Genomic DNA, 16,571 nt, shown 5'->3' on the forward strand with positions numbered 1-16,571 from the left:
AGAAATGTTCAGTATCTTAACTGGGTGACAGCCAGGCATATATGTATATGTGACAATTTATTAAGCTCTATACCTATATATACTTACTGTTTGAACACTTCACTGTAAGTTATACCTCTATAAAAATGTTTAAAAAACACCAACTCAGTCATTACCCACTCATCTGAAATTCTGTCATTATTATGTACCAAATCCTTAACATATTCAAGGACTTTTATCTAAGTCTTGCATTCTTTTCCATTCACCTATTTTTGCAGGTATACTTTTGATTTAATCATTGTTGCTTCATAATACACTTGTTTAATGGTTCATGTCTTTCCTGCTTATTATTCTATTGCAAAGTTATCTTGAATATTCTCACCTTTTTATTATTATAGATAATCTGTAGCTTTATTTAGTTTTTGGCTTTGTCAAATAGCCAAATTCTCACACACCCTCATGCTATTGAAATTTTCACTGGAGATCATTGGCATCACTGGTTGAGTTCAAAAACATTGTGTACTCTCTCCATCTCTTTCTAGTTAAGTAATTGTTTTCATGTGACTCTTGCAAGGTAATTAGGTTTATTTCTGCACATTTTGGTTTTGCTGTTGTGAATAGGAGCTCTTTTGTTACATTTTACAATCCCTGATGCTATATTCTTGATATTATTGTAACTTGTTAATTATAACAATAGTGCCTACCTGTTGAACACTCTGTGCTAAATAATCTTATTTGTTTCTCACATCAATCCCCCTCAGGTAAATAGTGTTACATTGTGCTCATTTTATATTTGGGTCTGAAGGGTGAACAGCTGGCTTGTGGTGGTTTAACTCCAGAGCTGTACTGCTTACACACACTGCTCTGTGGGCCTAAGTGTCCTCAATGAAGGACAGATGTGTCGGAGCAGGCAGTGTGGGGTCATGTCCAATATTGGTGGATGAGACTGACATTATAGTGACTAGTAACTGAATGCTTATCAGCAAGACCTATACACTGAAGTGAACTTTTTAATACATGCTTATTTATATATGTAAAATACAGTATTCTAGTTTGGACTTACCCAAACCAAATAAAGCGTGGTGTGTGTATGTGTGTGTGTGTGTATGTGTATTTTTTATTTTGACGTGGAGTCTTGCTCCATTGCCCAACTACGTTGTTGTGTGGCTGGAGTGCAATGGTGCGATCTCAGCTCACTGCAACCTCTGCCTCCCAGGTTCAAGCAGTTCTCCCCACTCAGCCTCCCGAGTAGCTGGAATTCCAGGCAGCCGCCACCATGCCTGGCTAATTTTTGTATTTTTGTAGAGATGGGGTTTCACCATGTTGGCCAGGCTGGTCTCTCAGGTAATCCATCGCCTCGGCCTCTCAAAGTGCTGGGATTACAGGCATGAGCCACCATGCCCGGCTATGTGTGTATTTAATCACTGTTAAATACATTATTTTTATGTATTCTCAGGGTACTGCTGTATTTACCAAATGATGATAGCTGTTGTCTTAGTTGCGTTCTTTGCTTGCAAGGAACCACCAGCTGAAATAATGAGAGTTTATTATTCCTCTATTCCTGCATAGCAGGAAGAGAGGTGGATTCTCAGGGATATCCAAGAGGTGGATCTGTAGACTGGCCAGGACTTGCGGAGATTAAAACTGTCTTTTGTTATGAATCATAGTCAGCTTTAGGGGGCTTGGCTCATCTGGAGCTTTTGCCCTTCACTCTTGCATGCTTTTATTTATTCTTTTTGAGATGGAGTTTCACTCTTGTTGCCCAGGCTAGAATGCAATGGTGCAATCTCAGCTCACTGCAATCTCTGCCTCCTGGGTTCAAGTGATTCTCCTGCCTCAGCCTCCTGAGTAGCTGGGATTACAGGCACCTGCCACCACGCCTGGCTAATTTTTTGTATTTTTAGTAGAGATAGGGTTTCACCATGTTGGCCAGGCTGGTCTTGAACTCCTGACCTTAGGTGATCTGCCTGCCTCGGCCTCCCAAAGTGCTGGGATTACAGGCATGAGCCACTGCACGTGGCCTCTTGTATGCTGTTTTTATCCTGCCTCAGCCCCTCTGCTCTTTGGTCTGTCCATTTGACTGTGTGCTACCAACTTGTCTGTTTTCTCTGTGGTCCTCGGTGAAATTTCTGAGGGGGAACATTTAGTTGGCCTAGGTATTTACTGTGTTTGCCCAAGCTCTTCATGCTTTGTGGGCTATTGGACAGACTATTGGATTGGCTGCCTCAGTTAGGTATCTACCATAGTAATTCTGGTCATTGTGGCCAGGGGGAGATGGCTGGTCATCTAAACATGGCACATCTAGGACTCCCTCTTCAAAGAGCAAGAGTGATTTGCCCTAGAGAAAAGGAATGTAGTCACAGTGTACACTCTGATTAGTGTGTTTAGTACCATTACACAATTTCCCTTTTCTTTTCAATGCAATAGAAACTGGCTAACATTGAAAATAGCAGTTGGATTTAGAGACGAGTAGTATCAGAAGGGAAATATTAAAGAGAATGCTTATACACTTGACAACAGTCTTTTGCTTACTGCTCTGTAAGCTGTCAGCACATATTCTTTTATCTCCTGTAGGTATCTTGGTTAAAATATCTGTTTAGCTAGGATTGTTAAAATTTTGGATAAGTTAGTGATAAATACTAAGGAAAAATTCTTTCCTTAATATTTTAATAGCTAGTTTTCGCTTGAAAAGATAATTTTGAGAATTTTGCAAACCTCATGATTACCAAATCTCTTTTAGGATCTTCTCATATATATATGTTAGTTATTTAAGCCAAGATCAGTGCTGAATTTATGGTATATCATGAAGCATTTATGATAATAAATAATTTATAGTAAAACCAGAAAACTGAAATATTGTATTCAATAATATGTGGATATTGGCAATAAAATTATAGGTAAATACTTGTTAAATTGATTCTAGGTTGGGCCATGCAGGCTGCTGCCTATATCTTCATTCATAGGAAATGGAAGGATGACAAGAGCCATTTTGAAGACATGATTGATTACTTTTGTGATATTCACGAACCACTTCAACTCCTCATATTCCCAGAAGGGACTGATCTCACAGGTAAGGTAGCCTGGGTTTGGCACAGTTAGAAATCATGTAGTCTAAACTTCTCATTTCTCAGAAGAAGTAACTGAACACCAATAAGAATAAGGGCTCTTCCAGGTGTGGTGGTCCATGCCTGGAATCCTAGCTACTCAGGAGGCTGAGACTGGAAGATGGATTGAATCCAGGAGTTTGAGACCAGCCTGAGCTACATAGCGAGACTTCATCTCAAAACAAAACAAATCAAAACAAAAAAATTAATGGCTCATCCCTAAGGTCACTCAGTTAATCAATAGCATGTTAGGACTCAGAACTCTTGGTTTCTAGCCCATTTAATTTACAGTAGGCAACTCCAAGAGGTCATATTATTCATACTTGCCATCTTTGAACTTTATATTTTAAGCCTCAGAATATATTTTAAAATATCAGGCTTTTATCCTTATGTAAGCGTAGTTTTAAAATCATGTTTTAGATAATGTTTATCCTCCCCTACCTGTTGTTTATATTCTCTTATCCTCTTCTAAGGTATTTATCCATTAAACCCTTCCTACTCCTCAGCTTCTTCCTCATAAGAAAAAGATCTGAGAGTAACTAATTTCAGTTATTGTTGATTTACATTAACAGGTTACCTGTCTCCTGATATTTAAGCCCTATCCTTGCTACAAGCAGGAATAGCGTTGCCCTTCTTCAAGAAAACTCAGCCATCATTGAGTTGTAGCGAGGACACAGGAAGACATGTTTATAACTTTTCTGCCTTCCTAAATATTAAACTTTTTTTTTTCTTCTTCTTTGAGCCTGTCACCTCGGCTAGAGTGCAGTGGCATGATCATGGTTCACTGCAGCCTTGAACTCCTGGGCTCAAGCCTATAGTATTTGGGCCTACACCAGATACTACCACCACACCTGGCTACCAGATTTTAAACCGTATAGGCTAGTAATTGCCAATGGATTTCAAGAAAGTCTTACAAAAACTATAAACAAAATACTCAACAGTCTGTCATCCTTACTAAATCAATAGTTTTCACACTTTTTAAACCATGGATTATTTTTGCAGATGAAGCCGTCTATCAAGGATGTTAGATGATAGATAAAAGCAGAACTGCTCTGGTTGATACTGGGAGGAGTGGCGGTGGGGGCATAGCTTAGACAGAAAGTACTTCTGTAGAATCTTTGGACTCAAAAGACCAAAATTTGCTTTTAATAGTCCCGATAACTTCAAGAAAAATACAGCAGAATTTGAGAAGGATTCAGTGGATCTTACAGCTCTGCTGTATAAGGGAAGACAGGCTGAAGCAGGAGAGAACTGAAATCTAAAATCTCAAGTAGTATGGAGAGGTAGAACATGAACTGAACTTTCAAATTTTGGGTAATAGACTAAGAAGGGCAACCCTTAGAATTTAAGAGAGGAGAACAGGTAAATGAACATACTGTTCACACTGTGGACATAATAATTTATGGAACTCATTACAAAAGAGAGTTCAAGATGAAAAATAGACATTACATACATATTTAAGCAAGTGAATAGGTGACTGAGCCATAATAGATTGTTAAGGGAAATTAAGGTATTTTAGGATTTACTGTAGGTAGCAATTAAGAGATCTTTGACACATCTATTGCAGATGGAACTGAGCTAAATGAACGGTGGCACTTTTTATATACTAGTCAGATCTCTAAAATATATGCCAACTGTGTAGTATATATTTGAATTTTTACAGTTGAGATTCTAAAAGTGGTTGTATCACAGAGGATAATACTGAGGATAATAATGGCTGCTTGTGGAAGCTTGAAAATATATTCTTGTAAGTTGTAAGTTGATTTCCAGAACTAAATTATCATTAGGAAATTATAAGGGATAGGTGGCCATATTTAAATTTTATAATATTTAGAATGTATAATACCTAAATTTCGATATTGAAATATCAGCTTTATTTGAGTATAGAAAGCAATTTACTGAAATGATAGATTTATATTTGTGAATGCGAAAATATACACCAAAGAATGTCAACTTTGAAAGTTATTTGGTAAACAAAAACTAATGAAAGAAAGGTCATATGTTACTGCTACATTAGTGTTAATATGTTCATACATTAGACCTTCAGAGTCATAAAATGTATATGTAAACCTTTTTTCATTCGATATTTGTTCTCAGGTTTCCTTTTATAGGTGATGAACTCTACATCTAGTTGCATAATTTTGGAGTCCAGAGTGCTCACCATTACATGATGTAGTTGCATATATATTTTAAATGCAAATGATATTTACCTTTAAAGCTAGACTTTGCCAAGGAGAAAAAACAGACTGATCCTGAAGCTTTTAAATATTTTTTTAACAGTATAATACAGATAATTGTATTCAGCTGGTAAAAAAAAAAAATCATTTTTAAAAATAGGCTAAAAATATCTCCAGTTTGGAAAAAGTATCTGTTAATTAAAAGGTGTTTAGTTACTACCATACTAACCTTAAACTGGATTTTTCAGCCCAGTCGGACTGTTTTATAATTTAAGTTCTGAATCTAGCTGGCATGTACATTTAAATTAGTGCATTTAAATCTAACTTTACATATATTCTATCTTCATATTTTATTGTTGGTTATAACTTTTTAATGGAAGCAATATATGTTAATTAGGGAAAATTTGGAAACATAGAAGTGTGCACAAAACTTGCTATAATCCCACTGCCCATAAGTGAACACTATTTTAATGTTGGTCAATTTCTTTTGAATCATTTGGTCACATGCAGACATATGTGCACCCATCCATATTTATTCTTTATTCTTGAGTTAGGGAGTTCTATATTGTATTGGCATATTAGTTAGGGTTCTCTAGAGAAGGAGAACCAGTAGGATGTGTATATATAGAAAGAGGTTGAGATTTGTTTTAAGGAATTGGCTCTTATAGTTGTGGAAGCTTGGTAAGTCCATGATCTATAGGGTAGGGCGGCAGAGTGGAGATCCCAGGAAGCAGTTGAAATTCAAGGCCAAAGGCAGTCTAGAGGCAGAATTCTTTCTTCCTTGTTGAAGAGAGGAGGGCATCTCTGTCTTTTTCTGTTAAGACCTTCATTCACCTGATTTGATGGGGCCCACTCCCATTGTGGAGGGTCATCTGCTGTACTCAGTCTACTAATTTAAATATTAGTCTCTTCTAAAAAACACCTTCTCAGAAACATCTAGAATAATATTTGACGAGATACCTGAGTATCATGGCCTATTCAAGTTGACATATAAAATTAGTCATCACAATTAGTATATGATGATTTTGGGTTCCATTTCCCTGATTTGGAAAGATTCTAACAATTATATTATTGCATATAACTTAACACCTACTATATACATACAACTTATTCTTTTTAATTCGTATATGAGTGCCTGGATCTTTATCCCTACTATCATGAACTTTACCTTCTATGAGGAAAGACAGGTGATAAACTAATAAGTTAATAAAAATATGTCAGTCCTAAGTGCTATGCAGAAAAATAAGGCAGGATAAGGAGATAGAGAGTCATAGAGGGAGTGTAGGGTGCTGTTTTATTCAGGATGGTTAGGGAAAGCCTCTCTATTAAGTTTCTATTTAGGTAAGGACTAAATGAACAAAGCAGAAAACCATGCAGCTGTAAGGGCGAAAGGCATTCTGGGTGAAGGGAGGAGCAGCAACTGCACAGATCCTGAGGTGGGAACGTGCCTAGCTGGTTTGAGAACAGCTGCTAGTAGTCCCATGGGTGGAAGGAGTGCAGGAGTGGGATAGTTATAGGGAGAAACGTGACAAGACAGGCTGTGGTCAGAAAGTGGGATGCTAGTGCACTTACTAGCAATAACGGAGTCTGGGGATGGGTAGATGAACTAGGGGGTAGATGGAAAAGTCTGCATCTCTAATCTCTCTGTATTTCTGATCATTTTTACCTTCCCACATTGTGACTATTTGTTTTAGAGCTGTTTATACTTGTACTCACATTCTACAACAGTTCAGTTTTGCTTTCAGAATCCCCAGAGTTTTATAAACTGAAAGACCAAACTAAAGGGTAGTTACTACTCATCTTTGTGGTGTCTCTGGGATTCCGAATCCCGTTTAAGGTCCTGTCACCTGTCTATAATATAAGTATTGTTTTGTAGCCCCATGCCCAGGATATCTTCAAATGAATATGAGAGGAACTTACTACTCTTCATGTGTAGGGGCTTTACTTTTGACTTGCCTGGCTCAATTCCTCTATCATGAAATGATGTAACACCTTCTATAGGAGTGTTCTTTGAATATTTCAGTGTTATGGAAGGCATCTATGGTTTTTGGAGACTTTGAAGATTCAGTGATCTCAAATTCACTCCTAGTAAAGTTGTGTCAATATAGGTATTTTTCTTGTAACTGGGAATAATAGTTTATAAATTTCGGAATGTAGCTGAGGATTGCGGGTTCTAACATCTGCTGTCATCAGAAAGTATTTCATGATCTCTCCCAGCAGTTGAGGCCAAATTTCTGAACACTTTACTTTTTCCAAATGTATTTGCTGAATAATGGGTTTGGTTCTTCTTGGAACTTGTAAAGTTACCTCATGGAATGGAAAAAGAAGGTTTTGCCAACAACTGGAACATGTACTTGACTCCGTAACTATATTCAGCCAAACCATGTTCAGATGTTTGTACATGATGTGCTAATCATGTGCCCATTCCGTTATGGAGTGGTTTGGGTTAGTAATATTAGCATACTCTGTGCCTGAGCAAGGCAGATATTTCAGTTTACATGGAAGGCTTAAATTATTGGGTTTTAAAGAATGTTGATCTGATATATTTGATTGCTAGTTATTTCTTCTGGATGTCTAGGTCGTTATATTTTGTTAGTGTCTTTGTTTTATTAGCATTTTATATTTTAATATTTCAATTTTCTTATACAGGGATCGTTTTACAAAAATTTTAGTTTATTAGCATTTTAATTTTCATAGAATGTTGACTTTTATGAAATCTTTTAAAGAAATTAAAATATTTGAATATGAATTTCAGAAAATGTATAAAAATCTATTTATGCCTTTCTTATAATTTTTTTTAATTCTGGTAAGTATAACCGAGCATCTCAGCTTTGAAATGCATTTTAACATTTTTTTTCTTTAGTCTTAGAATATAGCCTCGAAATGTACTTTGAAACTCTGTTTTCCTTCTTTTTACACTAGACACTTCCTTGCACCATGTATGCTTATCTACTATATGCTTGCTTAGAAATTCCAGAGGCTAATTTTGAAACAAACCAGGCATGGAGGCCCTGTGGAATCCTTCCACTTAGGGGGAGTTGTGAACGATTAGTCCACTACCACCAGGCTGAAGTCAAATAATGCCAAGTGGACCTCTGGATGGCCAGTTACCCAAGATAGCCATCAGAACAAGACACACAGACCCTGTGCCATCCACACATTTCCCATAGCAAGTTTCCTTTTGAAAACACTATGATAAATTTTAAAACTTAAGATGGGACTTTAGAACACTAGTTCCCTATCTTCTCAGTTTGCTGACTCTCTGTTTAAAACCTTCTTTCCCTCCCACTAAACTTGGCCTTTCGAGCAGCAAATAGCCAAACCTGGGTCTGGTTACATAAGTAGGTCTGGGATCTTGATAATGGATCATCTGCAATGTTTGTATCTTCTCATTTGACTCAGTATTCAGTCATTATAGAATAACTAACTGCTATTTTTATCAAAAAAAAATTCTGTACTTCTTTCCTTACCTCATTTATTTCCCTTTAGTTTATGATTTATAATGGTCCATTGTTTTGTTTAGAAAACAGCAAGGCTCGAAGTAACGCATTTGCTGAAAAGAATGGACTTCAGAAATATGAATATGTTTTACATCCAAGAACTACAGGCTTTACTTTCGTGGTAGACCGTCTAAGAGAAGGTAAGCACCCATTTCAACATGTACTTTTTAATGAAGGTGGCAAAAATTGCTAAGCTTTATATATAGCCCTTTAGAGTTTATAAAATATGTTTTAATACTTTATCTCAAGAAATGAGATACTGTGTTTTTATTCCAAGTTGACCTATGTACTAAAATGTTTTGCCGTGTATTCTTGAGAGATATAAAAGAGATCTCTGTAAAAACTTCTTTCCCCCTTTTTGGAACAGACATAACTCTATGTTACATACTTTTATATATATACACACACATATAGCATATGTGTATATGTGCATGTGTGTGTGTATGTGTGTGTGTATATATGTATGTATGTATAGAGTTAGGCTATAATTCCATTTGAGGATATTTCTCCAAGTGGCAAAAGTGTCTTTTTCTTTTTTTTTTTTTTTTGAGATGGAGTCTCACTCTGTCGCCCAGACTGGAGTGCAGTGGTGCTATCTTGGCTCACTGCAAGCTCCGCCTCCCAGGTTCATGCCATTCCCCTGCCTCAGCCTCCCGAGTAGCTGGGACTACAGGTGCCCGCCACCACGCCCAGCTAATTTTTGGTATTTTTGGTAGAGACAGGGTTTCACCATGTTAACCAGGATGGCGTCAATCTCCTGACCTTGTGATCCACCAGCCTTGGCCTCCCAAAGTGCTGGGATTACAGGCATGAGCCACTGCACCCAGCCAAAAGTGTCTTAAGAGTATCTTATCACTTAATCCATTCCTCTAGTACTCATGAAAAGAAAAAAAAAAAAAAAAGAAAAAAATCTTATCACTTAAACTAACCATATGTTCAGCTCTTAGGGTTTGAGAATATATCATTCTCTTACTATTTTAAGCTATAGAGAAATATAACAATCTGAAAAATAATTTTACTTTATTTCACTCAGTCCACCAAGTAACTGGTTGGTAGGAAGGGAAGTGCCACTGCCTCTACTATTTTATAGTAGAACTGGCATCCACCTTGTGGTAAGTACATTTTCACAGGTTACTTGAGTCAGGGATAGAACCTTCTTCTTCCTTATTTGTGGCTCATATCACACTTCTTTCAAACTACGTCTATTCGGGGGCATATATGAGCAGAAAGTGATTCCGTTGATGATGTCGCACCCATTTAAATGCTTAAGTTTTGATGTAAATGAAAACCAATTGTACTTTTTAATTATAGTTCTGCATATTTGCAAGTTTATATATTTATACACATTTGTACATACAAATAACACACATATGAAGTAACTATTTGGAAACATACTGAAGTGTTAATTTTATAACAATTCAAAGCCCACAGTCAGCTAACAGAAGAACTGTTTTTGCACATTTCTGCTCTTCACTCTGATTTCCAGTAAGCATATTCTGTAATGGTGATCTCTGTGACAAATTACCACCTTCATCTGGTAACTGATACATTTTCATAAAACTGCTGTGCATAACATGAAAAGTCTTGAACCATTATGTAAGAAAAGGTACGAAGTTCTTCTTTCCCTCAGTGGCATCACTATTGTTCTTTTAGGATTTAATATGCTTTAAGATAAAAAGTATAACCTGCCAAGATGAAGCATATTTATAACCACGTACCCATGATTTAAAGAAAGGTTCACAATCAATTCGAAATCACATGCTATGGTAAACCAAAAATGTTATCCATATTAGTTTGGTTTGCTTTTGAAATTCTGTGATTACAACTAATATGACATGGACTTGTGGGCTTGACATTCCTGTTGGATGTGCTTAGTGAGTGCCCATCTACCCATGGAAGTTCATGGAGAATATGGTTCTTCATGCCTGTGGAGTGGGGTGGAGAGGCACGAAGACATTCAAGTAGTGATGCTTTTTTTTTTTTTTTTTTAATTTGATACCATTTACTGTGGCATGTAACTTAGACTCACCCTTCTCATTCAACAATGTTTTTCCATTTTACAGTATTTAATGATTTCTTTAAAGGTATTTCTGATATCATAGAACAATCTATAGAGCTCTGTTTTGAAATCTGGAAAATATTTTAGTAGCAAACTGATTTATAACTTTGGTGAATGTGTATTAGTCCTCACTCCAAGCACTAGTCAGCAACCACAATATGTAATTTTTCCTGCCAGTTGTGGCAGCTGGTCTCCCCAGCATCCCTCCCATATCAGTAAAAAGAGATGATTCCATTTGTTTCAGTTAGAAAACAACAGTTAGATGATTTTATTTGTTAGAAACATAGAATGGGACTTGTATACTATAATAATAAAAATAAAAAATATGATGAGGATAACTATAATAGTATAGCAGCTAACATTAACTGAGCATTTACTAGGTACCTAGCATTATGCTGTATGTTTTATATGCCCATGATCAATTCATCTTCACAACAACTGTACGTGGTAGTTACCATTATAAATATTTATCTCATTGTGCAACACTGAAGCAGAAATTGAGGTAAAGAACCTCATCAAAATTGTTGGAATACACTTTGTCTAACTGAATAGCTCATGTTCTTTCTACTGTAACTAGTTGCTGCTTGTATTTATAGTATGATTTTAGTTAACAAAATCTCCAGATCATTAGGCACCTTTCTAACACTAGTGAGCTGGAATATTTTCTTTAAGAAAGAGTTTAATAGGAAAAGAATTTAAAAAGAAGCTATATGGCCAGAACACGGAGAGATGGTAGTCACCAGGCGGCTGGTTGTGATGCTGCCTGAGATAATGGGGGGGGGGGAGCAGAGCAGGCAGAGGCCAAGGAGGCATCAGGTGGGGAGTTGAGGGCAACTCTCATTTCTTGGGGTTCAAGTGAATAAATAGAGAAGTTTCATTAGTGATCGGAGGTGAGGAGGATCTTGGAGGTCATCTAGTCCAGAGTTCCCTTTTAGAATGGGAATCTAAGACTCAGAAAGGGGCCTAGCCTGGCTTTCTGATCTTTAAGCTCATATATTAAGACTTGAGATCATATAGATTTGTTCGAGTTTTAGGTTTGAAATACTTGTTTTTGAATTCAAAGAAAGCAGTTTATATTTCAATCCATACTTAGCTCATATGCTTAAATTCTAAATATAAAGGAATGAAGGATGTAATCTTTCCTCTATTACTCCAGGGGAATACAGGGTTAACCACAAAATAAAAATTAAATTCCCACTAGGTAATTTGGATCAGCACCCCTGAACCAAATTCTTCAGTTTGTATTCAGAGAGAGAGAATTGCTGACTTAACATGCAGATTACATAATTAGTGTCTAACAGTCCTGTTTGTGGGACTCTTGATGTTTGTCTACAATAGTTCTCATGTGCTCTGAGAAAGTTGATGGCTACCTAGGAAATAAAAGCAGTATACCAATCATAGACAGCGTAGTCTTCAGTAGCATTGTTAAACTATTTTAATTTCTTAGATTTTTGGTTAGTGCTTAGAGCTAACAATCCAGTCTGTCTGTGGCCTACAGTGGAGGACTAAAGGTGACCAACAGAAACCCCTCTGTGTGGCTCACATTGCATTTATAATAGTCAGCAAGCCTCTCCCAGGGTGGCATTTCAATTACCCTTTCGAAACAGCCAGCATGTTTTAGGAGGCAAGGAAGAAAGACAAATTATTGAAATATTGGGTGCATTATATATCATGCACTCTGACCTTTTCATACAGCCTTTTATTGCTGGAAACTATGAAATTGGATAAGACCTTTCCGTTATGTTAAATAAGATGTGGTTGTACAGTAGACTTTTGACATTTGCTAGAATATTTTCTGAGACAATTTCCATTTCCTCAGTTTTAGAAATATTTTTGTAGTTTAGTAGCTTTTGAGACCATTTTACAAGGAACATGATAGAGTGCAACAAAACCTAAATGAAGTTTGTACACTGATCAGTGGATAAGCACCCAGATCACCTAAGTGGCCTGGTGACCTGCACGTCATGAAGCAGAAATTCTTCAGATTTGCCCCAGGAGAAGTATACATGACCGCATGTCAGAGACCTTTGATGTCTCTTCATGTTGAATTTTCAAATGCCATGGTATTGCTTTAGACCATAAAGGGAATTCATATTGTTTTCTTTGTTCCTTTTAGTCACTGCCCACCTCGCCCCCACTTTCCCTCCAGCGAAAAATCTGAGCTGCTCATTTAGGACAGATCTTGTTGTGTTTAGTGAAAAAAGTCATGATAGCCTTAATGAAAAAGGATAGAAGCCTATCTGTGTACTTAAAAACAACCATCTAACACTCACCAAGTTCTGTGCCAGGTATTGAGTTGTGCACGTTTCTTTACCTTGCCCATGCAGTAGAATCAACCATAGAGCTTTTTAAAAATACAGATACTGAGGTCCACGCTCAGACCTATTGAATCAATCTGGTGATGGGGACCTAGACTCATCGCTACTTCTTTCACCACTCATACGTATCCCCTAATTCTCCTACCTAAGCTAGGTGGTAGTTTGCCCTGTGCTGCACCTGTGGAGCCTGGCTCTGTTTAGCAACTTTCGCAGGGTCATACTGCTGCTGAGCAGAGGAACTGTAAACTCAAGTCTTTTTGATTCCAGTGCTCATGTTCTTTCCACTGTATAATAAGCTTACAGTTTTTCAAATGCAAAAAAAAAAAAAAATTATTCTTTGTAGATTTTTTTTTTTTCTATTTCCAAGATTTCTCCCTGATATCCTTGGTTCTACTGTGAGTTCTGTTTAAATGAAAATATATATATAAAGGATTTTCTTTTTGTAAGCCTCTTTTATTTTTCTGATTTCTGCCTTTACCAGTTCCTCCTCCATTTCTCTAATCTTTAAAAAAACAAAACAAAACATGACATTCAAACTCTCTGTCCTTTCAAATTGTGGTTCCATTCTCTGGCAGAACCTGGGTTGAAAGAGGGAAAACAAAATTTTGGTTCAATCATTTTCTTTCTTTTTGCCATCAAATTGCAGAAATAGCTTGATGACTTGATTTTCTCAACACTGGTTCATTTTTTATTAAAAATAGATAATAGTTTTTTAAATTGTAAAAACAGAACGTACTTACTGTTAAAAAATTGGAAAATTAATAAAGAAGAAACTAAAGGCATTGACCCTGTTGCACAAGCCAGAAACCTGGGAGTCATTCTTGGCTCACCCCGCTCTGCTTTTCACATGCTGTGAAATCCCAAACAAGGCCTTTTGGTTCTACCCCTTAAGGATCTCTCAAATTAATTCTTTTCATTCGCAATGCCATACTGGTCTGGGCCTTCATTGTATGTTCTCTGAATTATCATACAGCTGCTCAGCTGGTCTTTCTAGCTCTGGTCTTGCCTTAACCAGTCCTTTCTCCACTTTGTAGCCAGAGTCAAGCCTTTTTCTAAATGAGGGTGGCAGCACACTGAGGTAGGTGTCCAGGCATTGGAGTCAGGTCTCACAGAATTCCAAGGTTAAATCTACTCTAACATGATTTACCCAGGCCTTCTATGACCTACCTCTCTGGCCGTATCTCCTGTCTCCCTAGTTGTACCATTTGTTCTAGCCTTATTGAGCCACACTTCTTTCCCAGAGTGCACAGTATGCTGAGGCTTCGCCACGGTATCCTCTTCCTCAACCTGTAGATGTCACCTTAGATAACAGGTCATCCAGGAAACCTTCCTGATTTTGTTTGGCTTGGTTGGGTACCTTGCTTTATATTCCCTGTATGAATGCTTTTCCTACTGGCTTTATGTACATTTTTCTTACTATAGTATCACTTGCGTAGTTGTTTATCTCATTGACTGTTTTTTTCTCAAGCCTTTAGCACAGGGCCTGGCATATAATAGATACCCTTCAAATTTTTTGAGCCAATCAACTAATTGGTCAATGTAATTTTATACCCTATGTTCCAATAAAGATTTAAAATGGCTAACATAAATATGTATCGTATAATAATAGCAGTGCCCCAGCCTGGTCAAGATGGCGAAACCCCATCTCTACTTAAAATACAAAAATTAGCCAAGCATTGTGGCACGTACCTCTTAATCCCAGATCTTCAGGAGGCTGAGGCATGGGAATTGCTTGAACTTGGGAGGCGGAGGTTGCAGTGAACTGAGATTGCACCACTATACTCCAGCCTGGGTGACAGAGCCAAGACTCTGTCTCAAAAAAAATAAAATAAAATAAAAATAATAATAATAGCAGCAGCACCAAAAGTAAGAGAAGAAATCAAGGTAAGGGAAAATAGGGGTAAATTTTTTAAAAACTAGATGTGAGGTTACTATACAAAACATGTTATAAGTTTCTACATTCCTGTATAATACGAGTCCAAACATTGGCCCTGAGCTTTCTGTGCCTTTTATACAAGGAAACCGAAGTATCATTGACCATGTGTATAAGGTCAAAGCAAGCCAGATGATTAAAAGAAGCATTTTTGAAAAACTTGGAATATCTCCCATGGCTTTTCACAAAGAGCACATTGTACATTTCATGACCAAGATCCTGAACAGCATCTTTATGGGAAATACAATGAAATTTTTAGGACTACTCCATATAGACTCATCATGGTTGTCCATGTTGGCTAATGGAATAAACACATTCCATTACATGAGAAAGAGCAGTCTCATAAAAGCTCAAAACACTGAGACTCTATATGGATTTAGAGGGTCTCAACTCTAAAGGTATAGATAGACTGCATGTCCTTCAAACGATTCTCCCTAAAAAGTATTTCACTCACTGAGGATTGGATGACAATTAGTTCACGCTGAGTTTGATTTTTCTTTGTAAGGCATCTGTTCTACAGATACTTTGTGTCATGAAGTGCTGCAGAGTCAAGGGCGATAGTAGTAAGTGGATCTAGGAGTTGGACTGAGGGAAATTACAGAGCTTACTGAGATTTCACACATGAATTGAAGGCCTCCCTCCAAACTGAGATCTGCCAGCATGTCCTTAGAAAACAGTGAGGAGTATGTGTTTTTCGTATCCTCTGCAATGCTTGCACATAGTAAGTGGACTATTGCTGAAAGCTCAGGTCCTGGTCTGTGTGGCTCTTTTGGTCTTGTTTATTGCTGTGACTTCATGCCCTCTCTTCACTCCAGTCATGTGGGACACACTTTACTCATGCTGTTTCTTCTCCCAAACTGTTCCTGTTCATCTGGCTAGCTCCCATGGGTTCCTCCAGACAGCTTAAGTGTCTTTTCCACTTCAAACAATTTTCTGACCTCTCCAGGTTATTGGAGTTCCCTCTTCTTACTCTCATCATAATCTATACATTTCTGTTAATAACCAGTAGGTTTTTAGTGGCTTTTTTTTTTTTTTTTTAGTCCATCTCTCTCATTGGACTTGAGCTTCTTTAGAATAGAGATACTGTGCCGTATTTGTTTTTATATCTGAGGTCCTAATACCATGCCAGGAATATTATAGGTACTCAATAAATTTATAGTTTGGTACAAATTCTTAAAGATGACCTAATTTTAGCATCTCTCTCATACACACATATGCACATCTGATTAGCAGCTCTTCCTACCCCCTTCAGTCTAGTGATCAGACACTTACAGATTTTAATTTATATGGAGTCCTTTCATTGCAACACAGATGAGATTTATGGCAGTGCCAGAGGGCCACCTGAGGCAGATGCACAGCAAATAATAACTATCTTAAGACACTCTCTTCTTTTTTTAACTACTGGAGGATAAAAGGGTACTTTTTTTTCTGGATTATGTATACTATTAGAAGAGAATTACAGAAAAACGTCATTTGTAACTTAAATGAATAAGGTCTTGGC

At 37.2% G+C, this 16,571-nt stretch overlaps 1 protein-coding gene across 14 annotated transcripts in view; it reads left to right on the forward strand.

Moving 5' to 3' along the window:
- The window catches only part of LOC105479704 (lysocardiolipin acyltransferase 1), a 232,971-nt gene that overhangs the window by 140,118 nt on the left and 76,282 nt on the right, over window positions 1-16,571 (forward strand). For 13 of the 14 annotated variants that reach the window (XM_071076457.1, XM_011737855.3, XM_071076458.1 and 10 more), the window contains 2 exons: window positions 2,903-3,049; window positions 8,784-8,900. In XM_071076457.1, the coding sequence (XP_070932558.1) occupies window positions 2,903-3,049; window positions 8,784-8,900 (264 nt within the window). The remainder of the gene's footprint in view (window positions 1-2,902; window positions 3,050-8,783; window positions 8,901-16,571) is intronic. The other variant, XM_011737857.3, reaches the window with a different exon arrangement.

This window comes from Macaca nemestrina, chromosome 13, assembly GCF_043159975.1.
Source record: "Macaca nemestrina isolate mMacNem1 chromosome 13, mMacNem.hap1, whole genome shotgun sequence".
NCBI classification, from domain to species: domain Eukaryota; kingdom Metazoa; phylum Chordata; class Mammalia; order Primates; family Cercopithecidae; genus Macaca; species Macaca nemestrina.